Source organism: Lissotriton helveticus, chromosome 2_1 (genome assembly GCF_964261635.1).
Source record: "Lissotriton helveticus chromosome 2_1, aLisHel1.1, whole genome shotgun sequence".
NCBI classification, from domain to species: Eukaryota; Metazoa; Chordata; class Amphibia; order Caudata; family Salamandridae; genus Lissotriton; species Lissotriton helveticus.
In genome coordinates, this window is record NC_136059.1 from 1,509,546,931 (window position 1) to 1,509,574,165 (window position 27,235).

The 27,235-nt window shown below is 45.3% G+C and overlaps 1 protein-coding gene across 8 annotated transcripts in view; it reads left to right on the forward strand.

Annotated features, from left to right (window-relative positions):
- The window catches only part of SLC4A4 (solute carrier family 4 member 4), an 893,491-nt gene that overhangs the window by 659,833 nt on the left and 206,423 nt on the right, over nt 1–27,235 (forward strand). For 4 of the 8 annotated variants that reach the window (XM_078676409.1, XM_078676411.1, XM_078676415.1 and 1 more), the window contains exons 5-6: nt 21,637–21,797; nt 25,492–25,671. In XM_078676409.1, coding sequence (XP_078532535.1) covers nt 21,637–21,797; nt 25,492–25,671 — 341 coding nt within the window. The remainder of the gene's footprint in view (nt 1–21,636; nt 21,798–25,491; nt 25,672–27,235) is intronic. The other 4 variants (XM_078676410.1, XM_078676413.1, XM_078676416.1 and 1 more) reach the window with 1 other exon arrangement.

The window sequence follows — 27,235 nt, forward strand, 5'->3', positions numbered from 1 at the left end:
CCGTTTCAGCCCACTCTAAGGGAAGCACGCACATGTGCAGCCATCTTGGTTTTTATGGCTTTGATCACATGACATGAGAGAACTTCCAGAAGGTGGTAAATAGTTCATGTTGCAATTGATGCAGGAAGAGAACTTGTTTTCAAGGTAAGAAAGTAGGTTCTCATGAATACCTGCTTGCATGACTGATACTGTAATGTAAGGGGATTGTATAGGACACCAGCATGCCACTGACGTGGCAGGTAAGAGACTGCGAGCAGTGTGTTCTGAAAGAAGAACTGTCTGTTAGTCTCCCATATGCTGCTCATCACTTGTAGAAACTGTGCCTGCTGTTGTTTATCATTGTCAGCTGTCCTAGTAATGAACATTCCTATGCAGTCACCTGAACATTGGACCTTTACACATTGCTTAAGAGCGAAGCTTAAATGCTGCCTTTGAGGAATGTTTATTATTGAGTAATATAGTCCCGAAGTTGGGAAATTCAGGGCACTTATGACTTTCTTCCAAGTTTGGTGTTATTTTGCGTTTCTGCTCCTGGAAATATCTCCCCATCATACTGCTTCTTAGCGTACTTCAGGCGCCTTGAAGCCTGTTTCCTTGTTTATCATCCTCGCCCCATGATCACTGAGGACACAGGCGAAAGGAAGAATAATGGGCCACACTCATGCACGTCCAGATCTGTAGCATGGGTTTCAGAAAAGGAGAAAGTACATAATAGTTGCACCTGTAAAGAACACATAGCAGCCTGTGAAACGGTGATCTGATTATCTTGTACCCATGGCCTTCAGCTGGCCAAACATACATGTGCATTGGGCATAACCATGAAGCGTGTGACCAGAACTTGCAGTGAATTCCATCCGAAGTAGAAGTAGACAAAGGGTGACTTATATCATCATCTATTGACCTGGATCTTCAGATCTGCCACTTCTACTGTTTATGACCCACAATAGTCTTTAGCTCCCATATCCTTTACCATGATGTCAGAGCGGTCATCTGGTCAACAATGTCACAGTAGGTCTCAAAGCCCAAACTGATATCATCAAAGAAAGTAGTATTCTGGAATGCTTAGCATGGGTACTTTGCGTTGCGCACTCTGCCCCTCACCCACTCTTCTTCTCAGTGGTATCCCCACCCTAAAACACCTCACCTCCTCTCCACCTAATATGTTTTCTGGTGGGGAGTCGTAGCCCACATCTGGGACCTTGTGGCCCAGATGTGAGGAGGGAGCCCAATGATGAAGCATGTCACCTTCGGGTGAGTGAGGGCTCTTGTCCTTATAAAGGATCTCTTCTTTTGTCCTTTTCCTTTCTGCTTCTACAGATGACCCTTGTTTTTAGTGGGACGTATCTTTTGTGAGTTTCATTGTAGACGGGGAGTGATACGCTCTCCTTTGGGATTGTCTCCCTTGGATCCCTAGTGTGATCTTGGACCTATGCATGTGTGTCTATGCACGGCACATGCAGATGTATGACGTTACAACGCATGCTATTACAACGCATGCCTTTACGACGCAAGTTTTACAACGCAAGTCGTTACAACGACTTGCGTTGGGGGCGCTGGATAGTGAATAGTTTAATTTACTAATCCAACTCCAGTCCCCGTGGATAGTAGGGAAGGTGTCGGAAACTATTCCCTATCCTAGAGGCCCCCCAGTGCAATTTGTTGTAAAAGTTGCGTTGTAATGGTTGCGTCGTAAAGGCACTTCATTGTAAAAGTTGCGTTGTAAAGGATGTTCCCCGGCACATGCCAGTGTGCATGTGCATACACCCATGCATGTGTGTCTGTGTTTGGGCACACCACTGTGTGTGTCTGTGCAGGCTCTCATGCATGTGTGTCTATGCGCTGGTGTATTCCAGCGTGTGTGTCCATGCACACATGCCCGTTCTGTTCCCGTCAGTGCGCTACGGTGTATGGTGCCCATCCTATCCAACATCGTTTGTAGCACTAACTCGTTACCTAAATGCAGATGGATCACATTAAAACTAAAGTTTTTTGTACATGAAAATATAAAAAAAATCTAAAGTTAAAAAAAAATCGAAAAAGACGTCTTACATTTTTATTTGAACTGGAAGAAAACATGAAACAATTGAAAGCAATACGTGAACTGGGTGGAAGTCTTGTGAGAAAAGTCCTTTTTCGGTGACATGCTACAAATGTGCAAGGGTGAACAGAAAAAAGACTGAGAACTAAAGCGAGCAGCCACTTGTGCATGCAGAGGAGCAGTCAGTCAAGGAATTCTCCGTCTTGTTGTTGGACAGAATCTGCATTCTGGAAACTGGCTGAAAACCTCTCTTTGGGATACACCGATTTTCCTTAGAAAAACATTCCATGTATGCGCGTTTCACATGCCATGCAAGATGCATGCATGTTGCATGCATAATACTTCAAGGAACTACTGCTTTAAATCTGTTTTATATAAGGCACTAAAAGCACGTAATTTAAATGAAGTTATCGCATAGCTGGACTTTTAAATGGGGGTTTTCTGTAACCGTCCGGGCTCCTTCTTGGACACATCGAACAGTAAAATCGGTTCCGATCTTCAGATTCGCCATAATGTATACATGCCCGGTTCCAGGAGTTTTTATTTGGGTGGGCCAAGGGTGCATTCGGGTGGGCCACTGCGGGCTCGATTTGTCGCATATATGTCTAGGAGGGCCTGCTTCAGGGCCCTCCTTTATCTATTCTTAGTCTTACAAGGCCCAGTAAAACGCACTCTTTCCCAAATCTCTTTTTAAATGTAATCACTCTCAAAAAGAGTTTTTTCCATGTAATGTCCCTTTGATGGGAAGGGGAGGTTTCTGAGGTGGGAGTATCAGGCAAGTGACACTTCTCGGGCTCCCTCGGTGCGACCCTTCAGGGAGAATCCCTTTTCATTACAACCTCCACCTGACCACGGACTCTGCAGCACACTCCCATGCAGGCTTGATTATCCACTACTCCTCTCCAGTGCACCTTATCTCACAGATGACCTTGGGCCCCAGCCCATATCAGGCACCTTCGGGCTCCACTTTAATTTTTCCTGGTAAAAACATTAGTAAAATCACCTTAAAACTTAAAACATTGAATATAGTAGTAAATATAATTAGCATGCATTTTAAAGTATGTTCCACAGTAGCCCTTATGACCCGACTGCTAATTAAATAAACAAAAACAAAAAGGCCGGCTTCAGCGCTGATGCGAAAGTCTTTTTTGGTGCCGCACCAATAACCTCTTTCTCCGTAAATACCTTTACTCCCCGGTCCCAACAGTGCCCCTCATCTCCCAATTGCCCCCTCTATTGACCTCCTCCTCGGATTCCCTCACAGCCACACGCCACAAGAGCCCTTCATCTCCCCATAGCCCCTCCCCCTATTGACCTCCTCCTCGGATTCCCTCACTGCCACCCTCCACCAGTGCCCCTCCTCTCTCCCTAACTCTCCCCTCCACCCATGACCTCTTCCTCGGATTCCCTCACTACCACCCTCCACCAGTGCCCCTCATCGTGCCATAGCCCCTACCACCACCGCCTCCTCGGATTCCCTCACTGCCACCCTCCAACAGTGCCCCTTATCTTTACGTAGCCCCTCTCTCATATGCGTTTCATTTGTTGTATAGCGCTACTCATATCAGTGTAGTGTGTGTCAGTACTTTACACAACACACACATTATACAGAGACAATTAATCATTCAAGTGTGTAAATCAGTCTATAGGGGATGTCATATAAGTCATTGAGGATTACATGGTGTAGGAATCACACGTCATCCATACTGGTGGGCAGCATATTTTAAGAGGATTTGGTCTGGGGGAAACACAATCTTAGGATTTAAAGAGTATTCCATGGGGGTCAGCTTTACTGATAAAAATGTATATCTGCCCAAACATACTAATTTTAGCAACATTATAATAATGAAAGACTGGGGAAGTTCTAACTATATCACAAAACAAAAAAGCGAAGTTCTAACTATAACATTCATGTTTGTATGGAGCTCTTTGATGACAGTTCATTGGTTACTGTCCTATGTAAGGATTGTAACTTCTGAACTGCAAGTAACAAAAAGAATCCTGTGACAAAGGCAGTAACCCACTGAGCTATCCAGGGCTTTAAGTGGGCCGCGTCTCACTGGGTCTGTACACCGGCAGTTTTTTTAAGGGGGGTTCTTTAGGTCTCTATCGGGCTCTGTTTTGTGTGCTGGTCAAAGGTAGTCAGTTTTTTCCGAACTGCAGTGACAGCAGTCTGCTGTCACTGCAGTCCGGAAAAAAGTGCCAGGGCACAAAACAGAGTCAGATAGAGAACCGTTTCGAGACAGCAGGCACATCGGTGTACCCTGCTCACACTACTCACAAGTGAAAAGATACGGCGTGACGTCATGCCAGGTGAGCAATGTAGGGGAAGGGAAATCCTTTAAAGAGTCATTTTCTCTCTGGATTTCCCTTCTCTTTTTGAATCGCAGGAGCAGAAACATTGTCCTGGTGTCACCAGGACTTTAAGTGAAAGCTTTTGCAATATTATATACAAGCCATAGTTTCTGGTATTTATCTTACGCAACTAAGAACCATTGACAAAGACAAGTCCTGACTTCTTGTAGGTATGATGTTACTTGTTGTATCATATACCTGGATGCAATGACAGAAACATCAAAATGCAAGTCGGGCCACACACTGCTAAACACAGATTTTTTATGTACTGTTTTTAAGCCACGTCCTCAATTACATTGGCAACGCCCCTTTGAGAGACCCTCCAGTTTTTTCATCCCACTTAAAGCCCTGCATCTATCCACATAAAATACAGTTCATCGGCCTACAAAAACTACTAACAGACAAATTGATTGCTCTCCAGCAGGATCATTAATCACAGCGTTATCTGGGCATTTTGTATTGTTATTGTTGTCCTGCATCAGCTATGATAATGATAAAAACGGTATAAATGAAGCACACGAAGTATGTGTCCTGCTGGGCCTGTGCAGATTTTAAAAAGAAAAAAAAATAGTAACGAATTCTCTTACCTCCTCCATTAGTCAAACTTTGTGTCACAGCCTTATGTGATAAGCCACTGCAGGGGTCAGGAAAGGTGAATAGAAATAAACAAACTTATTTTCTCCTGCACTGCATAGAAAAAGAAATATCCACGCAGCAGGACAATAGGCAAAGGTTACCAAAGGTTACCATTGTCAAATAAAGGATTTGTCGCCTTTCGCCATGCAGAGATGAAGGGGTCAAAAAATAAACAAAGCCTTTTTAATATGTAAATGGTCTTGTAAAGACCTGTGAAGTACTCGGGTGCGGCTGCCATCATCTCTAAAACTGTCAGTCTGTGTGCGCCCAGGTAGCTGTGTCGGCCTGGGCAGACACACAAGACGGGGGAGGGTTGAAGCACTTTGATCCCTAAGGCGTTGCCCGCCTGCCTTCAAGCCCTCACTGCGAGGGCCAAGGATCCTGTTTGGGTGGGCCACGCTCATGTTTGGGTGGGCCTGGCCCACCCGCTAGGACCGGGCCTGAATGTATACCAAGCAGATTCATTTAGATGCAATGATCTTTAGTGGGGCTGAATTTGCGTATTCATTTTTCATGCTGAATTCCCGCCTTGATTTTGCTCTTCGGCGGGTGGACATGCCCTGCTCTGTACCAAAGACCGTGTTGGCTTGGTGCGCTTGACAAATTTACCAATGTTGGACTTCACGTAAAAGAACAATCTGGACAAATACAACCGGCCTACTTGGAACCCCACTGCTAGTACCAACTCAGTGTACTCACACCACTGCCAGAGGTGACGGAGTGAAACAAACTGAACACTTTGTTTCTTTCCGACAACCAACCATCTCCACAATACACAACTCCGGCTGAGATGCATTTATTTATTTTGATAGTTTTTTATAGCGCAAACTTGAGCTTTGCAGGTATCAGAGCACTTTGCAAGTATACAGAGAGTAGAGTAACAATAACAATAATAAGATATTCCAGAAAAATACAGGATAAAGTAATGCACGGAAAGGACGGATATGCTTTACAGTGTTCAAAGAGCACAGGAGATACACCAGTGAAAGCAAAAGTATCATAGTCGAGAAAAACTGCATGATGTGCGCATGAATACTACCTATGTTGTGCATCCAGAAATCTGTTAATCTTACCTAGTCCCATTAGAAACACAAGGAGAGAGTGTCTAGGCTTCTTATTGATTTCACACCTGAAAGATATGCAAGTGCCAGCCCGATAGATCCAGATGGTATGGTAAGCAATGGTCCTCATAGCAAAGGGTACTTGCTGCCCACAGTGACCTCCACAAATCAAATGTATAGGAATGCAGATTTATGCAACTAGTTTGGCATTGTTTCATAGCCCAGGCCGTACTTAAACACACTAAGGTCTTGGGGCCAGATATGACTGTGATTGGGTGTGGTGCCTTTTCTAAATGATTTCTCTAAGTGGGGAAACACCTTTGATCGCTTTCTTCTTAAAACAAGTGTGATTTTTCTCAGAATGATCCAATAGGTCACTGAATACGTTTCTTGAGTAAATGTACGGTATAAGGAAGCAACGCCCCAATAGCGAATGCGAGGATGTTTGCTTTTCTTCGTGGGAGATTAGGATCTGGACACCTTAGCAAAGAGGATCTAGGGATTTTTCCTTTAGAAGATAAGCAGACGTTAGCGTTTGCATATCTCACACACATTTCCGACTTTTTATCAACAGTCACTACATGAGAAGAAGGTTGGGCAATCCAACCATAGACATTTTAGACCCCAAGAATCAATGGAGCTTTTAAGGTTCTAAAGGACTGGTCATTCTAGTATGGCTTGTATTTATTTGCGGTCAATTTCTATCCCTTTGAGCTAGTTGATGTATTTTAAAATGCTAATGTGACGGAAAGAGCATTTGAGGGGTATGACAATTATTAAGAGTAGCAAACCTCTTCCCTTCACTGTGACAGCCCTCTCATCCTGTTACGTATGAAAAATAATTACAAATAATATAACTTTAACACAATGTACTTACAGCTATCACCCAGAAACCTACAGACTTTTTTCAAAAGAGTAGTACTAAAACCTGTAAAAATATGTGCAGGTTCTATAGGAATGCGCGTTATGAGTGGGAATGACTCAATCAGATCACGCGCTCAAGTGAGCTTCACCTTTGTGCTTAAAACATCTGACGATGCATCTTTTTGCTATACGGGGGCACACAATTGGCAATCATTAAACTACTTGAAATGGAGTCTGCCCAGCTCCTCCAGAACCATTCACTGTTTCTTTTTCCTTTGTATATGGGTGCACATCTGGTTCCTGCATCAACAGCATGTCTCTGGGGAGTAATTGGCCTGCACATGTCTGTCATTTATAAACCTAGTCGTCAGTTTGTACACATGCCATCTTTTCTGTTTTGTGCCAGTAGTTAATAAGTGCAGTTGGTTGCATATGGTGGGCAGTGGAACTTGTTTTTGTGCCCGGGACGTATTTTTCAACATCATGTTTTGTCCCAAAGCAAGAGAGATAAAAGTAGAAAGATAAAAAGAAGAAGGGAAAAAAAGTTAGCGACAAGGGAAAAGGCAGCGATGGCAAACAACCTGCAAGAGCAAAATCAGGAGGCTAGATATTAAGGGTAGTGCAAGAAAGAGGCATGAGATGAAATCAAAACTAGGCAGCCTTGGCATTCAGCAACTCCAGCATTTAGCAGTGCTGGTAGTGGGCTGCCAAGAAGACTTTGGCCACTGTACTTATTTTCTCTCAATTTGTTTTCTTCGAATTTAGGCATTGACTGGCACATGTGTGTACCATACATGTTTCGCTAGGTAATGCTTATTTTATTAAGTTGTGCCTAGTAGAGAACATGACAAACTTTTTTGCCATTAAGACAGTTCGGAACATCATCATGAAATGGGCAGCTTGAAACCAGGTCCCTAAACTTAAAGTACAACACAAAAATCCATATATGATGGATCGTGGGAACCTAGCCTGGGAGAAATTTTAGGTTTACCCAATTTTGGGTGCGCCTTATCAGAAAAGAAAAATGATTTTCTTGAGTCCCCTCACTCACCCAAGGTTGCCCCTAGGTGACATGCTTCATCATTGGGGCCATCCCAAGCATCTACTGCTTGGGGCGTGCTGTGACTTGCGAAGGATACGTAGGAGCACTAGTTTTGTGAATCTATGTGTGGTGCAGTTTATGGTGGAGTGGTGATTAGTGCTAATTAAAAATACCTAACTAGTAAGCTAAAGTTTTATTCCTGCTCCTAGTTGGCGTATAGTAAAAATCGGGTAGATAGAGGAAAAATAACTGTTATGTGGTCATAATCCCTAATATCCTGTCGACATGTTTCTAGGTGTCCCCTACACCTCTTCTTCAGGACAACATGAGGGCCAGCCCATGTGTACCGCTCCTGTGAATACACCTAAATTAAGGTAGAAAAAAGTAGAAAACACACCTAATGTGTGTGCCTTTCTCTTATACATACGGTTAACGCTGTACCCACAGTATCTGTATTGTGGGAGAGAAATATAGATTGTAGGTTAGTACATACTGCTTGCCCTCTTGGGCAGGCCATGTTAATAGGCAATGGCTGGTAAATTGTGTTTGGTGCCTATACAATATAAAAACAAAGGTGCGTGTTCTGGTGCTCCTAAAAACAAACAAACAGCCACAAACAGTGAGTAATGCTCCATCTGTGTCTGTTCCTAGTGTTCTTGTTTAAAGGATTTGAAAACATATTGTAAATACACTTGTTTTTGCATAGACACATTGACTGACATACACAACATGAAACATTTGGCATTATTCCCGGTTGTTAGGGGAAGAAAACATACTTTTTAGTTAGCAATATTATGCCCCATGGTCTGCCTGGGTAGAGGGGCCTGTAAACCCTGTTGGTGCAAAGAAAAATAGGCAAGAGGTGTAATATGCCGTGGTTTCAATGGGGAGTCGAGCGGTTGTAATGCATGTCAAACAATAGTAGTTCAAACCAGATATCGGTATTATAGACTCCCAACGTGGTACCTGTTCGGGACAAAACAATGCTGGCAAAATTGTTTCAAGCCTATGTTTAAATCATGTCACATGTTATGTGATGCTTTGTTAGGTTCTGTTCAGCGCATTTGTAGAGTGCATTCCCATCATTTTTATGGTCCCAAACTACTTACAGAATCTTGGTGCCCCTAGCAGTTCTGGGATTTCGTTAACTGGAACCAACCTGGTCTGTTCAAATGGTGGTGGTTGTGCTCTGTAGTGTTCTACGGGTGAGCTGTGCTGCATATTAGTCGACAAAGTTGGGGTAGATTAGTGCGATACTTGGGGATGGAGGTGACCCGGTAGATCCAGTTATGGATTTGCATGGAGCATCACGTGAATGGATATTAGTCTTTGTTTTATTCTGGTTGTCCAATACTTGGCTTCCATTGGTTGTGACGCTTCCAGGCATTTACTCTCATTATGTGGATTTAATTTAATTCCATATGTATGTGGGTGTGTTGCACTTAAGTTAACTTCTTCAGAATGGTTGATATGTGATCCCGCAGAGGTGGTAAACTCTATCTTGATTACAAAACCTTAAAGCCATGTTGTGCTTCTTGTGTGGCACACAAGATGTGTTTACTTGTCAAAGGTGATTCTTTCTTGGTAATTTATTAGCGAAAGGAACTAATTTTGGACAATCTGTGAGTTTATGTCAGGCTATCTCCATTCAACTTTTTTTTATATATATTTGCTTCCCATTATGCATCCTCTGCGAGTAGGAAAGCAGTAACTATCCCCCACGTCCAGCTGCAATGATATTGGTATAACGCAAATCTCAGTTCTACTTAACACCCCCACCCAACCCCACTCCCCCCCACATACACTAGTGCTCCCATTTACCATATCCTACAATGGTTTAGTACACATCTCTATGAGGAAAAGCATAGTTTATTAGGACCTTTTGTAGAATGTCAAATACAGACGTTAAGTTCCCTAATATGCTTTCTATGGAGGGGAGGAAGGGGAACAAGGGAATGTTCATGTGAAGAGTTATGACAGTTCCTGGCTCTTCAGTCAAGGCATGGGAGAGGGTCTTTTCATGATGACAGTTTGGCTCGACCACCATGCATAGGACCAGATTAAGATCAGCCCTCGCTACCAAACCAGCTAATACATGCAGGATTACCACTCATTATCAAACAACCAAGACACCTGGCCAATCCTGCGTTAGAGAATTCCCACATTCTAAGGCCGTATTTATTAAACATCATAGACACGACAAAAAAGATAGAAAAGAGCAATAAAAGATGGGGAGGACATACTCACATTTGGTAAAACCACAGTATTTACAATCAGTCAATAAAATTCAAGGAATACATTGGAATGAACAATTGAACACGTTCAAAATAATCCCTCTGCAGAGTTATGTTTTCTCACTGCATATTGGTTCCATTGCCATCATCATGGAAGGGACCATTGGACCTGCTGGTTAGCAGGAGATGAGATTGGATCCTCACTGAAAGTCATCCTAGGTTTTTGGAAACAAAGTTACCATTTGGAGGCTTCTGGGATTTTGGATGGTTGGGTGATTCTTACGGTTTCCAATTCCAGTGTGTTACAGGGAAAGCCTAACGTTGTTCCGTGGTCAGAGTACATACATGAGTCTGCCATTGGGTTCTAATAGTGCTGTGACTATTGTGTCTTTGAGGTTTTAAGTACTTCCCCATAGAGATCAAAGAACGGATGAGGCTGGTGATGGCAGAGGCCAGTGAAAGGAGTTCTAGATTTACCTACTTATTTTTTTTAGGTGGTAATATTTATAAAGAATTGCAAGTGGTTTGTGGAACTTTGTGTTTGGACTGTACTGAACTCACTAGGTGCGCTGGTCGCATCGATTCTGAAAATCAGGAGGTGAAGGGTCTTTTCACATAATATATGCACTTTTGGAGTCATGTTTTTATTTTAAATGGCATACAATGTTTTCAGAGATCAGTTGAATAGCAGGAGTTCCAGGAGTTCACTGCATGGGACCAGGAGACGCTAGTTCCTCGAAAGCCCCAGAACAATTCTGTCACTGAATTCACTGTTCTTACTATGGGAGACTGAAAGTAAACCTTTTTTGCCCTTATGCATGTAAGCTTATAACCTTACAGTGCCAACAGTGCAGTTGCCTGGCAATTGGGATTTGGACCACTGTCGTACAGCACTGTGCCTTTTTGTTGCACTAGACAGAGGTAGTGGGTGAACCATATGTTTTCCTTTCTTTTGCTTTGGATTAATTTAACGAGCTTACTCCCTAGGCGGGCTGTATGTCAGTAGTGGTGATGATGGGAGGTAATGCGATACAAAAGGGGATGATGGACGGAGCGTTTGAGCAAATCAAGCACTCACCCCCAGTCAACTGATCTGGGTTTAATCCATCACCATTCTTTAGCTCACTCGGCCACCCCAGTTCAGACATGGCTATATGCAAATCAGTCTGACCCTGTGCCTCATGGGAACAGTCCAGCCCGAACTGCCAAGCCATGTCTTCCCTGGACCGGAAACAAGCATCCTGGGACCGGTTTCGGATTCATAATCCTCATCAGCCAGGCTATCTTGAATCCAGTGGCCAAGTGAGCAAGGGACTCACGTCTGAGCATACCCTGCCACACTTAGGGCGAACAAAGCGATACAAAAGGGGATGATGGACGGAGCGTTTGAGCAAATCAAACACTCACCCCCAGTCAACTGATCTGGGTTTAATCCATCACCATTCCGTAGCTCACTCGGCCACCCCAGTCCAGACATGGCTTGATGATGGGAGGTATCCTGAGGGTCAGGAGGGATTGTGTGAAGGTGTAAAGAGTGTACTTTCTACCACTGAATTTTAGGGAGAGCTGGTGTCTCTTCTGGCATTTGCTCGGTCTTGGATCTCGTTTCTCTTTAAGAGAGGAAGTTAACTGTGACATGATCCTACTATGGAAAGACCAGGTATTTCTTCATCTGGAATCAGGCAGAACACGAGGTCTCGGAACAACAGTGTTTTCTTTAAACGTCTACCTAACTTCCATCATTTTGGTATCGAGAAAGGCTTTTAAATGCAGTCGGGTTTTCATCCACTTTCTTCTTGTGGGATATCACTGTGGTGCTGTTTTTTTCCTCACAATAAGTTTGGCTCAGTAGAAGTTTGGACTGAGGAATGCATCCGAGCAAAAGCAGAAGGGAGTGAGGATATTTACAATATGTCCACCAACTTGAGCCATGTGCCCTCCCTTAAGCTCTCTGCAGTTTCTCTAAGTATTTAGACTCCTTAGCTAATCTAGGACATAGTTGCTGGATGAAGTTAATGCATTTCACATTTTTATAATGCACTTACCACGTTACCACGAGGTCTTTATGAATAATAACGAGAGGAAAACGTTTCAAATAAATTACAGTAACAAACCCATTAAAACTTCAAATCTTAAAGCTATTGAACAGGAATGACAAGGCAGAAACTATGTCTGTCAGAGTCTTCTGAGTTCTTGTAGTTTCTGATCCTTATCCAGTGAAGCCTTACACAAACTGCACACCCAGAGATAAGGATCATCCTCTGACAAATACATAGGCGCACTCTGTAAGGAGGAGGAATGCAGTCCTAGTGCAATGCTAATGGAAGATGTGAACAAAGCTTCTAAGATGTTTTTAGCAAAACACAACTAGCACGCCCGCGTATATCCTCACACATCTTACCCAAGACCTGAAATGCACATCTACGTACATCCAACACCTAATCGGGGGCGGCTCCTCCACATTGGCGGAGGAGCATCACCCCACTGGCTTAGAGCCAGCACCTGAAAAATAAAACTATATACTTTCATCATTTTATTTTTCGATTGCTGGCTGAGCCAGCATTCAGTAGGGTGGGGCAGGGCCGGGCCATGGGAGGAGGGGGGAGGAGTGCTTGTGCACTTCCAAGTGTGCCTGTGTCTTTGCCTGGCCGTCTCTGGCCGGCCAAACACACATGCACACTTAGGTTTCTCTAAACCCAGCTGCATTGGATAGCTAGGCTGAAGAAACAGCATAGCCTCACTGGCCTGAGCGGAGCATCTTTTCAGCCCACTAAGAGTCCCCACTCTGCACAGCGCAGGGATTGCACAGGCGCAGCGCGGGAGGCGGCCAGCAGCTGCAGGTACGTTTAAAAAAAAATGATATTATTATAAAACTCCCTCACCCACGCTCCCTCTCCTGCACTCCCCTCCAAGCGTCTCCTCCCCCTGCTCCACCACCTATTGTTTGTGGCTGCTGCTACTGCACCTTATCAACCATACACTTCGAAGGATGCCAAGAACCCAATGTATGTCCGGCACTTTGTAGCTTTTAAGTGGTATGATGCGCTATATAAATGTATCTGATCAAGACTTCTAGTTACAGATTCCTTACCTTTGAATTTCCCAGGCGTCAGACTGGATTTGGAAACTTTTGCTTTGCTGAGCAATACCCCTTCGCACGCTGTCAGGTGACTCCATTTGGCTCTGCCTGATTTCTACGGCGTCGGTAGCATCGGTTGTGACATCTGGGTGCCTATATAGGTGTCAATTATTTTCTTTATGTGCCAGTTAAGCACCAATATGGGAACAGCTACCCCTCTGTCGCTTTTGACACGTTTTTTCCTGACTTTTGCCAAACTCGGAATTTCTTCCACTACATGTGCGAGGGATGTCTTTGAGGAAGACAGGTTTTAAGCAGTGAGGTGCCTGCCACCACATTATGTTGGTAACTGATCCCCATCTCGTTTTCCTTTGGTGTCTCGAGCGCAACCACAACTGAAAGTCAGGCTTGGACCGCGGGCCATGGTTCAGAAGGCCTTGGGGGAGCAAGCGATGAAGCTCCTCGCGGCCCGGCAATCAGCCCCGTCGAGTGAGATGCCAAGGAGGTCGCCGTTCCAATCGAAGAAGAGAAGGTCGTGGGACCCCTCCTGAAGCCCGAAGTCCTCTTTCTCCCACTCGAGGTCAACAGGACACTCAGGGAGGAGGCATAAGAAGAACAAGTCCACGAGGGATTCGTCTTCACCTCGGCTGTGTTCTGTCAACGAGAGCGGTAAGGAGCACTGATGCTCTAGGCACGCTTCTGAGGAGCCGGAGCCTTGGTCAACTTTGCGCCTCCCTCCATTTCCAGGAGCCGGAGCAACCCCCACTCAAATAAAATAATTTTACCAGGCCGTGTGCTGTGTATTTGAGCCCTTGGGCTCTGTGGAGTCGGTGGGGACTCATGGATCCAAACCTGGATCCAGGTCGGCGTTGCTCGTGCCAACACGATCTCCTCCGGCGTCGGACCCAAAGTCAGTGCCTGCGCCCTGCCAGTGCCCACCGGCGGCGCCAGCCATATCCTCATCCTGTACAACACGGAGCTGAAACGACGTCTCTCAATGCCGATTCCGACGCCAATTGAACCCAGGGGTTCTATGTTGTCTCTTGAGCATTGTGAAGGGCTCAGGAGAGGAATGGGAGGTGTCTATGGACCCTCTGGAACACTAGGAAGACTCTGCAGAGCCTTTGAAATGGTGTAGGGCACTTGCAGGAAGCCAGTGGACTGGACACTTCTCCAGATACTGGCATGCTATCCACCAACAGTAGCTACGGAGTAGGGGGCATCCTATGTCATGGTGGTTAAAAGGGCAGCTGAGGTCCTTGGACTAGAGCTGCCCTCAATGCAGGTCAGGACTAATCTCCTGATTTAAGTGCTTCAACTTGGGGCTTCCACTTCTGAACCCCTTCTGCCCTTTAATGAAGCACTTACAGATGTCCTACTAGGCAACTAGTCCAGGCCTAGCACAGGGGCTCCTGTGAATAGGGCGATTGCACGCCACCATCGCCCTACACCAGTAGATCCGAAGTTCCTCAGCCAATATCCCACCCATGAAAGTTTGGTGGTGCAGACCTCCCTTTCCCAGGGCGCGTTCCCTTCCACCCCTCTGGATAGGGAATCCAAGAGGTTGGACTCTTTTGGGAAGAAGTTGTTTTCTTCCTCCAGCCTGGCATTGCGGTCATTGAGTACTGTATGCTTATTGTGCCATTTCTCCCATTCCCTTTGGGAGACGTTTGCGCTAGTGCTGCCACAAGTCCCAGAGGAGACCCGGGCTATGCTCTCCAAGCAGTCAAGGATGGGAGATATGCAGCAAAATTCACCATATGGTGTGGCCTAGATATGACGGATTCACTGGGCAGCTCAATTTCAACGGCCGTGGCCTTGAGGCGCCATGCCTGGCTGTAACAACTGGCTTCTTGGGCGATGTCCAGTCCAATCTGATGGACATGTCCTTTGATGGAACCTGTATTTTGGGGGAAAAGTCAGATTCAGCCCTGGTCAGGTTCAAGGACTCTCGAGGTACGGCCAGATCCTTGGGCCTCTCCTCCACTCCTCATGGTCAGTCTTCCATTCACACCTTTCGGGGCAACGGGAGGGGTTTCCAGCCACGTCAGCCCTATCCCAGCCGCCATCCTGCAAAGATTGCCCAAGCCGTGTGAACGGACGTAGACGCAGTGCATTCCGATCCATGAATGGAGGCCAAAAGTCGTCGGCCACACTGCACCCAGCAGCCGGAGCCTCCAAGCACTCCTAGGCCGATTCTGCAGGACCACACTACTCCAGTTGGTGGGAGAATTCATCATCATCTCCCCCAATGGAGATCTATAAAATTGAACACGTGGGTCTTGCAGATTATCCAGGAGAGCTATTCTCTTTCTTTCCTTTCTTTTCCGCCTCCCATTCTGGCAAATCAGGAACGGCTGATGGAGGACCATCTGAAATTGCTCCAAGAGGAAGTTACAGCTCTTTGCCAAAAGAGCTATAGAAAGGGTCCCGTTTTCAGAAGTAGACAGAGGTTGTTATTCCTGCTACTTTCTGATGCCAAAGAAGAACAAAGGGTTGCAGCCCATTTTAGATCTTCGGGCCATCATTCTCTTCCTCAAGAAAGAGAAGTTCAAGATGCTCACTCTAGCTCAGGTATTGTCTGCTCTAGACCAGGAAGACTGGATGGTAGTGTTAGACTTGCAGGATGCTTTTGTCATATTCCCATCCTGCCGGGCCACAGGCGCAACTTGCAGTTCGAAATTGGCCGCAAGCACTTTCAGTTTACAGTACTCCCCTTCAGCCTTACCAGTGCCCCTCGGGTATTCACCAAGGTGATGGCAGTGGTTGCAGCTCATCTGCGCAGGTTAGGGGTGTCATTCTTCTCCTATCACGACGACTGGCTGTTGAAGGCGTCTTTGCCCCAGGCAGTCGTCTCTCACCTTCAGACTATGGCAAACCTCCTGCATTCCCTGGGATTCTCTATAAACGTGGCAAAGTCACACCTGACTCCTTCTAAGATGCTCCCTTTCATCGGAGCAGTTCTAGACACAGTGCAGTTTCGGGGCTATCCTCGCGAACAACGAATCCAGGATATTCAGGTCATAATTCCGATGTTTCAGCCTCTATCCTCGATTTCGGTGAGCTGTTGGGCCTCATGGCTTCCTGCATCCTTTTGGTAAAACATGCCAGGTGATGTATGTGTGACCTGAAGTTCCAGTGGACACAGCATCGAGTAAATCTCACCGACATGGTCCAGATCTCGGAAGGAATTGCAAGAGATCTGCAGTGGTTGTTGACGAACCGTGAAATGGCAGACCCTCTCCCTTCCCCAACTAGAACTCACAGTAGTGACAGATGCGTCACTTCTGGGATGTGGTGGCCGTCTGGGAGAGGTGGAGATCAGGGGACACTGGCCTCCGGCGGAGTTGGGGCTCCACATCAATTTGTTGGTGCTCCGAGCAATTCGATTGGCATTGAAGGCATTTCTGCCCTCTGTCTAGGGGAAGATGGTGTAGGTGTTCACGGACAACACAACCGCTGTATGGTACTGCAGGGTAGGGTTGTTGACCCTTTGTCGAGAGGCCCTACTTTTCTAGACATGGTTGGAATAGCAGGGCAACACCCTGTTGGTTCAACACCTGGCATGTTCTCTGGATGCCACGGCGGACGTACTCAGCCGTCGATGCCTAGCGGATCACGAATGTAATTTCCAGTCAAGGTGGTGCAAGGTCTTGTTCAACTGTGTGGAGAACCTTGGTTAGATTTGTTTGCATTCGAAGAGAATGTGCAGTGTCAGCAGTATTAGGCGCTGGATTTTCCAAGGTGGCTATCGCTTGGCAACGTTTTTCGTCACGAGTGGTGCTCAGGCCTGCTGTACGCCTTTCCGCCCATACCACTCCTGTCCAGGGTTCTGAAGAAGATGAAGAACAACCGGGCCTAAGTCATCTTGTCGCTCCAGACTGGGCGAGGAGAGTTTGGTATCCAGAGCTTCTGAGAATGAGCATCAATCCTTCGATCGGGCTGCCACTTTGGGAGTATCTTCTGTCGCAGCAGCAGGGGAGGGTCCTTCACTCGAACCTGTCAACTCTGCGCCTCCATGCGAAAAGATTGAGCGGCAGCAGTTGGTAGCATTTGACCTTCCTCCCAAAGTCTGTAACTTGTAACTTTACTTTGGCGGCCAGGCGGCCCTCCACTAAGATGGTATACGCCTGCGGTTGGCAGAAATGTGTATCATACTGTACAGAAAGGTCTATCGACCCTCTTTCTGCTTCTCTTTTCACTGGCCTTTTATTTATTCTGACCTTTGCCCAGCAGGGATCTGCTTTGGAAACTCTCAAGTGTTACCTTTCTGCTCTGTCTCCTTTTTGTGGGTGCCAGACCAGCCTTCTCTCTTCAAATCTGCTATCGTTCATAGATTTCTAAAAGGGCTGTCTCATTTGTTTCCACCCACAACCTTTGTTATGCCAGAGTGGGATCTTAATTTGGTTCTCCCATACCTGTGCTCCCTTTGAGCCTTTACACAATTTTCCCCTCTGGCTGTTGTCCATCAAAACAGCCTTCTTAGTGGTGATTACAACGGCCCGGAGGGTGAGTGATTTGCAGGCGTTATCTTGCTCGCCTCCTTATCTTATGTCCTTTCCGGACAAGGTGGTGCTTGGCACCCGGGCATCTTTTTTTAACAAAAGTTGGGACCCCTTTACAACTTGGTTAGTCCATCACGTTGCCCACGTTCTTTGCTCCACGCATACCTCTAAGGAAGAGGAGCGTCTCCACCGGCTGGACAAAATGAGCATTGTTGTTCTACCTTGACCACACAAAAGAGTTCCGGACTGATGACCAACTCTTTGAAGGGTACGTTGGAGAGAAGAAGGGAAAGGGCAGTGCAGAAAAGGACCATTTCTCGCTGGGTCGTTCTCTGCATCAAGATCTCTTATGCCCTAGCAAAGAAGCAGCCCCCGGGTGGATTAAGTGCCCATTCCACAAGTGGAAAGGCTGCGACTATGGCCTTGGCTCTGGGTGTCTCAGTACAAGACATCTTTCAGGCAGCAACATGGGCATCTATCAACACATTTGCAAAACACTACTGCCTGGATGATCAGGTCCGCAGGGACCGGCACTTTGCACGTTCGGTCCTGCAGGACTTCCTAGTATAGGATATTGGTCCGCAGCCCACTGCTGGGATGGTATGGCTTGAGTACATATTTAAAAGGTAAGGAATCTGCAGTTAGAAGTCTCTATCAGATGAACGAGTTACTTACCTTCGGGAACTCATTATCTGGTAGAGACGCTATCTAGCTGCAGATTACTTATAGCCTACCCATTTCTCCCCGCATTGCGGACTAATATTGTAGGGCTAGGGTCACTCCCCTTTTCAGGGCCCTAGTTTTGCACATGACTACGTTAGTTGCTTTGTGTCTCTGCGCTTCTGGCATGGAATAAACAAAAAGCACTAATGTCTGCGCGCCTGGGTGGGTCCTATAAAGGCACCACAACGTCATAACCGACGTTACCGATGCGGAAAACGACACAGAGAGCCAAATGGAGCCCCCTGACACCGCGCTGAAAGGTGTATTATTGAGCAAAAGTTTCCAGATCCAGCTTGATGCCTGGGAAATTCAAAGGTAAGGAATCTGAAGCTAGATAATCGCTACCAGATAATGCCTTATCGAAGGTAAGCGACTTGTTCAATATTGCACTTTTCGTACTCCATACTTTATCAAACACTTCTACATTGCCATTGCAATAACCTTTATGGCCTAATTTGATGGTCATTTCATGACAAAATGATGCTTATTGAGATGTGGCATGATTTTGTGACTTATAGCTGTGGAGCTCATGGTGGTATGTTAAACATGTACAAAGCCACCTTTCCAGGGAGGCACAAGTATAGAACAGTTACTGTTATTTTTCCTGTCGCCAACATGCCCATTTTAGTGATTTTGGCCCTTTCTGTTTTGCAGCATGGAGGGTGGAATGCATTTATTGCATCATTTTGGGTGGTAGCATGTTCATCGTGCATATCTGTCAGACTTTAGGTTTAATATGTAATGATGCTTGGGCCATTCAGGTGAACATATTGTATTTTATACAAAGTATGAGGTTGCTTTCCTTCAGTTTCCTTCAGCCATTGGCTTCCTTGGCCCGGGAAACTTCAGCCATTGGCATGACACATTGTCATTCACATTTTGGATCAGTTCATGGGAGTATGTTAGGCTCACCATCTTTCTATTGGCTGTTTTGGTGTATCCTTCTACTGCCACTGAAATTCATGAGTGACTATTTTACACTTGAAAACACATTTAGAGCTGGATCTAGGCCCACTGTCTAGTAGGTTAGCAGAGGACATTACGTCTGACATGCTGACAGACTACGGCCCCCATATTGTAGGAGCACTGCCGGCGGGGGTGTCTTTGCCTTCCCAGGAAATGCCGCCATGTTGACTCCTGTTGGTGAGCAGCTGCCATGTTTCAGTTGGGTCCTGAACAGAAAAAACCCATCATACATTCCACCCTTTATAAGGAGGGCAGAATGATGTTTTTACACCGATAGCCCGTAGGCTGTGTCAGGCTGTTATTGTTATTGCTGTTGATGGTTCATCCAACTCAAAATAGAGTGGATGCACTGACAGTTTGACGGACAGGATAGTTTGCCACATTTGTGGCAGAGTTCCCTGTCCCCCAAAATCATAACCAGCCCATACGTCTTTATCTTATCTATGCATTATATACACAAATGAATCCTTTTTTTGTTTTGCACCACTGCAGGCATTTGTTGTGCTTTGGTCAGCTCTCAAATGCAAGTGTGAAACTTATTGGCTTTGCCAGTGCTTGGTAGGTATTGTTGGTGCACCTCATATCTGGCAGATTTACCACATGTGTCTCTGCTGCATATGGGGAAGTACTCCTGCTGGGTAGTAGCACAGAGCGTTTTATAAACAGATAGTAGATGTCCGTGGTAAATCCAGTTCGGCAGAATAGCGGAACTACCACTATCTTTAACCCCTCCGACGCTCATGACGCGCTCAGCTCGTCAGGAGCCACGGTTCTCGTGTGCTCATGCTCGTCATGACCGTTAGATTGCTCAGATGCAGGGCTAATTCCCCTGCTGTGCTGGGCGTTCTAAGGAATGGGTGTGGTTATGACGAGCTGAGCTCGTCATGAGCACACGAGAAACGTGGCTCTTGACGAGCTCAGCTCGTCATGAGCACCGTGGGGCTGTGCGCGTCCCCCTCCCCCCAGCACAGCGGGGGAATCGGCCCCGCAGCCAAGGGGTTAAACGAGGGCTTACACTTGTATATGGCATAGTTGCCAACTGCCTCATTTTTGCCGGGACAGTCCTGGCAAGTTGGAGAATGTCCCGGGTAATATTGTTGCAGAAACGGTTCCTCTTTATTACACACAGGTACGCAAACAAGAACTTTCTTTGTGCACCAGCCCTGTGCTGCAAAGTGTGCCGGGATTTTTTTTTTAAATGTTGGTAACTCTGGTTATAGGCTCATTGGTCACAGAGTAGGGAACGGGCAGGCTGGGTGTGCCTTCTGGGTCCTAATGCCGCTAAGTATGTTTTAAAGACCAGTGCTTACAAAATGACCGGCTGCCTGTTTTAATGGCCACCTGCTGCTCCTTGTTTTCCCTTTCGACATAAGTGCCCCACCCCACATTCTCGAACGAACCAGACACAAAGCGTTGTCATTTCAACAATGGCACCGCATAAATGGATTTGGACCGGTTTCCCAGACAGTTCTCCCGAAGACCTTTCAGTTGATGCACACTGTATCTGCGCAATTTGTCTAGGATGCACGTTGGGGAATATTTAAGCAAGGGCTTAGGAGACATCCAGGCAGATGTCCAGACATGTGAGAATGCACAATGTATGCAATGGCGACTTAACTATCTCTGCAGACACCCAGCTCTTAATCTCTACCCACTTTGCTATGATAAATGTTAATGGCCGGCTGAATTCTACACAGAATTACGTTTAGCATCACTTCTGGTCTCCTTTATAGCAATGTGTCTGCTGGGGCACTGACATAGGGTGTGGGGGGTGCGAAGGGCCCTTTAGCATCGAAATCCAAGCCCGTGCACGAGTAACATCTGCTTCACTGTCACTTGGTGATTCCCTAAAGTATATGTCTCTTGCACTCACAGCAATTTGCACAAGTGTAAGTTCAAGAGTGAGCAAATTGTAGAAGTCGATTATGCAAAAAAGTCTTTGGAGTGCATGTTTATCCTGATATACTGTGCGCTGCTTTGAAGAATTTGAAGAGTGACAGGCTTAATGTCGCAGAAAGCCGCCTTAGACACTGCATTTTGCTCATGCAATAGTGATATTGAACCTTGTTTTCGCTTCATGGGTGGTTAGGTGGCTTGTGACACGCTCAGTAATTCCCTCTTTCCTTTCTCCAGGTGGATCAAGTTTGAGGAGAAGGTGGAACAAGGCGGAGAGCGATGGAGCAAACCTCACGTCGCCACCCTGTCCTTGCACAGCTTGTTCGAACTCAGGACGTGCATCGAGAAAGGGACGATCCTGCTGGACCTGGAGGCCACCACCCTTCCGCAGATAGTTGGTGAGCACATGGCTTTGATGTCCTTTTTCACTGTGTACTATTTTGGGCCAGTCTTTCAACCTCAAAAGAAAGGCATTAGCTAAGGGGATGCCATATAGTTAGACTAAGATACTCCACCTTGTTATCTGTGGGACCCAGATCATAGTAGAACACGCGGTGCTATGTCAAGGCTGCTATAGACCTCAAAAGAAAGACATTAGCTAAGGGGATGCCATATAGTTAGACTAAGATACTCCACCTTGTTATCTGTGGGACCCAGATCATAGTAGAACACGCGGTGCTATGTCAAGGCTGCTATAGACCTCAAAAGAAAGACATTAGCTAAGGGGATGCCATATAGTTAGACTAAGATACTCTACCTTGTTATCTGTGGGACCCAGATCATAGTAGACCACGCGGTGCTATGTTAAGGCTGCTATAGGTAACAGTTGGATATAGGTACCTCAGGAGGGCCCATGCTTTATCCGTGGTCCCTAAAAGTGCATTACTTTTAAGAGATTGGGAGGGCCCAACCTGATCAAAGCAGCTTTGGCTTCCCTGAGCTGCCTTGACCTTGCGTGACGTCACATGGCACCTGCTCTGGTGGGCCTGCTGCTTTGACCTTGGAGGTGCCCTGGCGGCTCGTGCCTGTGCTTGTTTACCAGCAGCAGTGGGTTTGCTCTGCTTGCTTCCTCCTCTGTGCAGAAGCCATGCCCAGGATGCTCGGTGCCAGCCGCCCCGCTCTGGTGAAGTGGCCTGGGTTCCAGCTGTCTGCAGCTCGGCCAGGACGGATGAGAGTTTTATAAAAGCCCCTGCTTGCACCCAGGTGCTCCTATGCGTTAAACATTAATAAGTAGGTTTTCTGACCCTCATTCCTCAAGCAGTAATGATTTATCTATTAGTCAGCAATCTCAAGTAAACAGTTATTTACCAAACAGTTTTCCCAAGAAAAATGTTGAGTGATTTTGAAGGTCTCCGAATTTAGCGATTGCTTTTTTTTTTTACAAAGTGTGTTGATTAATTTTTAAGATCCGTCCCCTCTAGCGCCACCATGAGGCAGGTGAGCTCTCCAAGCCCTCCCAGCAGCCGGGGTTATACAGAGCAGTGCACACGTGCCTCACGTTTAGTGAACGTGGCCCGTGTTGTTTACACCCGCGCTCTTATCATCGTTAGATGCAAATGAAGATAATGAAACACTTTGGTGCCAAAAGCCAATCGCCTTCGCTGTAATATGTTTATTTTACTCTCTGATCACTTCATACGCTTGCTTGACTATAACGGAAGGTCTTCTTTAATAAGAACACATTCCTGTGGTGTCACATTTTATCTCCCGCCTCTCTTCTGGTCAACACTAGGACATCATAAAGAGAAAGCTTCACACTAGAAGAGTCTTAGACAATGCCAGCAAAACAGTTGTTTGAGTTTGCAGATAGAGAGAGACTATACTCAAAAGAATCAAATAGGAATCCTTTTCAAAAGGGATAGCTCAGTGTGTCAGGAAGTGTTGCACTTCAAAAAATGTGTATGTGCTGGTGGATCTGAGGCTGCAAGGGGCCATCCACCAACATTCTTGTGTTAGCTGGCTACCACCCACAATTTCCCGCGATTGCCCTAGAAGGAATGCCCAATAGCACTGGAGATCTAACTTGCTCTACCACAAGTTGGATCCAGACAGAGGTGGCTAGCTATGAAGATCTGTCCCAGGTACCACCTGATCCGATAATGTTATGTTGTTATGTTATGTTAGGTTGTCTTGTAAAGCGCATGGCTACCCCAGCAATGGGGCGTCCCAGCGCTGTAGACCACTGGGGAACCCGTCCTGGCTTTACCTGTGAGATGATCCCTGCTGGGTATCTCCAAGGTGAAACCAGGCATCCCCGGTGTATGTGGGGGGCCGTTGTGGAGATGAGGCAAGCTAATGCCCAGAGTTGCCGAGTGTGATCCCTGGTGAGAGTAGGCACTGAAGCGAGAATTATCGAGTCCGCATACCCTGGTCCACGACCCTGCCGCGTCGGGAATTGAACCCTGGTCCCGGGCTGTCCTCTGCTTCCGGGTCTGCCTCCTCTAACCAGTGAGCCACACCACTCCATAATGTATATGTATAATGCTTTATTGTGTAGATTGTTTGCTACTAACTGGACTAAAATTAGAGTTGTAGTCATTAGGACTAAATGTGAACCATTTGCACTTACCTGGTGCACAGTTATGCGGAATTGCCAGAGGAGCAGCCATGGTTTAAGGAAAATCTTCCCTTGTGATTCTTGGGGATGTGTGTTTACCTGTCTTGTCTGTGTGAGGGTTTTAAGGGCTTGAGAAGTAAACAATGGGAAGTAAGTCTGTCCTGGACCTTCACTCCAGGCCGTTCCTGCTGGGATTCGAGCAGGGATATTCCTGTTCCTCATCAAAAACATGTCTCTATAAACAGGTCAGTGGATGCAACTCAAAGGCTACTCGTTGGAGAGTTTCAGCATTTTTGTCATCTAACTGTACGCTGTTATTAGCATTTGTTCTTCTCCCTTATTGACTGATTGGCATCCTAAGCAATACATATATTTTAACAGTGAAGTTGCTTGTTTCGAATGTATTTATTAATTATTTATATTTTTTAACCCCTTCGACGCTCATGACGAGCTGGGCTCGTCATGAGGTAGCCTCCTCGCACGCTCATGACGAGCCCAGCTCGTCATGAATAATGGGTTTTTGAAAATCCCAGCGCAGGAAGGGAAAATGTGCCGCGAGGATGTGGTTAACATTTTGTAACTGAAGGTTCAACAATCTAAGGGTTAAATCTAATCTGGTTTATTCATTCCTACTTTCTTCATCAGTCAGGCCCTGACTTCTAAATGTGTTTTCAAAACTCAGTCCTCCTGGTCAAACCTTGAGCACGTCTGACTTGTGAATTGGGTCATTTTTTTGGTTTAGATCAATCACTAGTGGTCATCACAATGACAAAATGAGATTTCAGGGAAAATGTTGTATAATAAATATTGTATATGTTCTTTTTTACTGATGAAATGCCAAAAAGAAGTATAGTTTTCAAGGTGAAGTAATGAGAGCAAACTATTTCATAACATTTACTCCCTATCCCTTTGATCGGCTAGACCGCATGGACATATCACTCGCAGGCCCTGGTATTTACAATGTTTGGATGGCAATGCAATCCTACTTCACCTCACCATTCATTCATGGGTTTATCCTTTGTGAGAAACTAACACCAATCTTACAAGCCCTACGGCTATATTTAGTGTTCAATGGTAACTGAACATCCTCCATCCTTTGGAAAAAACCTCTATTTATGAAGTAGAATCCATGAATTTCCTCCATCATAGGGATATTATAGTGGAGAAAATCAAGCCGATGGATTCTACTCTGTTACATATAGTTTCCGCAAGGAATCGGAAGATTTTTCGTTACAACTAAACTCTAACTCAGGCTCTGTGAGAGAATTGAGGGTTACCATGATCTATAGAAATGAAATGTCTTATCATTTTGATTATTACAAGCAAGGCTTTGTATAAAAGAGATTGTGGGAGGTAAGTCTTTAATTATTTTAAATACTTGGCGATGATCTGTGAGAGTTTCCGATTGCATACAAATATTTACACTCTTCAAAACTGGAACACTAGGCAATGAAACCACAGCTGTGAGCTGGCATTAATAAAATAAATTCTCATTGCAAAAGGCAACTCATCTGTGCTTTTGTCTTGCGTAACAGAGATCGTTATTGACAACCAGATCGAGCTAGGTGTGCTGAAGTCGGACATGAAGGAGAAGGTGACATATACTCTGCTGAGGAAGCACCGGCACCAAACCAAGAAATCCAATCTGCGTTCCCTGGCCGACATCGGCAAGACCGTCTCCAGCGCAAGTAGGATGTTAACCACCCCCGAAAATGGTAATGCAGGGATCTGCTGTCTGTGGCATTTCCTTTTGCCTCTGCTCTAGCATTTTCTTTCACTGTCTTTGTCGCTTCATGGTCCATCTCCATCTCATGGCAGAACGTTAGGATTGTTACTTGTGGAAGGGAATGTCACCCTGTGCCCTTACTTCTAAGCTACGTACGCTTTAGGACTCTGTAGAGACAATCCATTGCACCTTAGCTGGTCACATTAGAGCAGTGTCAATGATTGAAGTACTGCATGATGGTAGGACAGCTTAGTTACAGATCAGGTATAATTTACTTCTCTATGTTGAAATGCTTCCCATACTCCAATAGAAAACCATGCATTTTAATTCATATACAAGAATCCTCTGCCCAGTTACACTCAAAAAGGGCAGCAACCTGCCCACCCACTGGTTCATGGTTAACTCACAAAATTATAAATATTCATGTGCTGAAACGACATGTGGATATTGTAGTACTTGGAATATCTGAATCTCTACAACAGTTGCATGTTCAATAGAACAGCACAACAATGTTTTCTGCTTATCCCAAGTTGTTTGTTGGAAATTCCCCCTTCTTACGTATCACAAATTGAGAGTATTCTGAAGATTTGTCCATGGACCTTGAAATTATCCATGAGTCCATTAATATCATCTTTATCTACCCTGATCCAAGTCTCCCTTACTGTATTTCCGATAAAAAAAAAGGACAGTTTTCCAGACTACTATTAATTTTTCATAAGAGAGAAACTGGATTTTCTGAACACACTTGTAGGTGTGGGAGTAACATTTTGCACTTCAGCCAGCCACTTGATTCCTACTCTTCTCAAAAATTGATCATACCAGCATCTGCCAGTAAGTAGGTGACATCAATTTAGATATGTCTGCTAATCCCCTGCTTGAAGAGTAATGATTTTTAAGAGCATCCAAACTGTACTGGGCCTGATTAAAAAAACTTTGTGTAAAATAATTATGCATGTGATTGAGATTTAAGGTTTAGCATAATGCAGGACTGCTTCACAGATTGTATTTACCCATTCTTCTGTGTCTTTTAAAGGTTGGTTAACAGTTTATTATGGGGCACATTCACAAAGACCTTCTCAGTTATAAATGTCCTGTAAAATCTTACAAACATGGATTTGGAACTTAAATTCCCAAATCATGATTTGGCCCAATGTTCTTAAAATGTAAGAAGAAGGCTCATCTTCATGGGAAAATATTTTCAATAAGGAAGAAAAGAGGACAATGTATTCTACATGATTAAATGTACATTTTTGCCATACTCACTCCATTTTTTACCATACTTACTCCAATGTAGTGTTTGCACTGCAATCTGCTGGACTGATTGTAGGTGAGTAGAAGTATGCCTGGAAATCTAAGGTTGCCCAAAACTTATTCTTGGGGATTCTCTGATTCACGCAAAATTCGGAAACCTAAGGTGGAACTCTATGACGCAGAGATTTCCACATTTACTTAAGAATCCTACCCTGTTTGAGGCTGTCTGAAACTTATGAAATATCACTAGAGGGATTCCTTTGGTTCTAATTTTTCTGTTATGCATTTTTCCCACTTTTCAC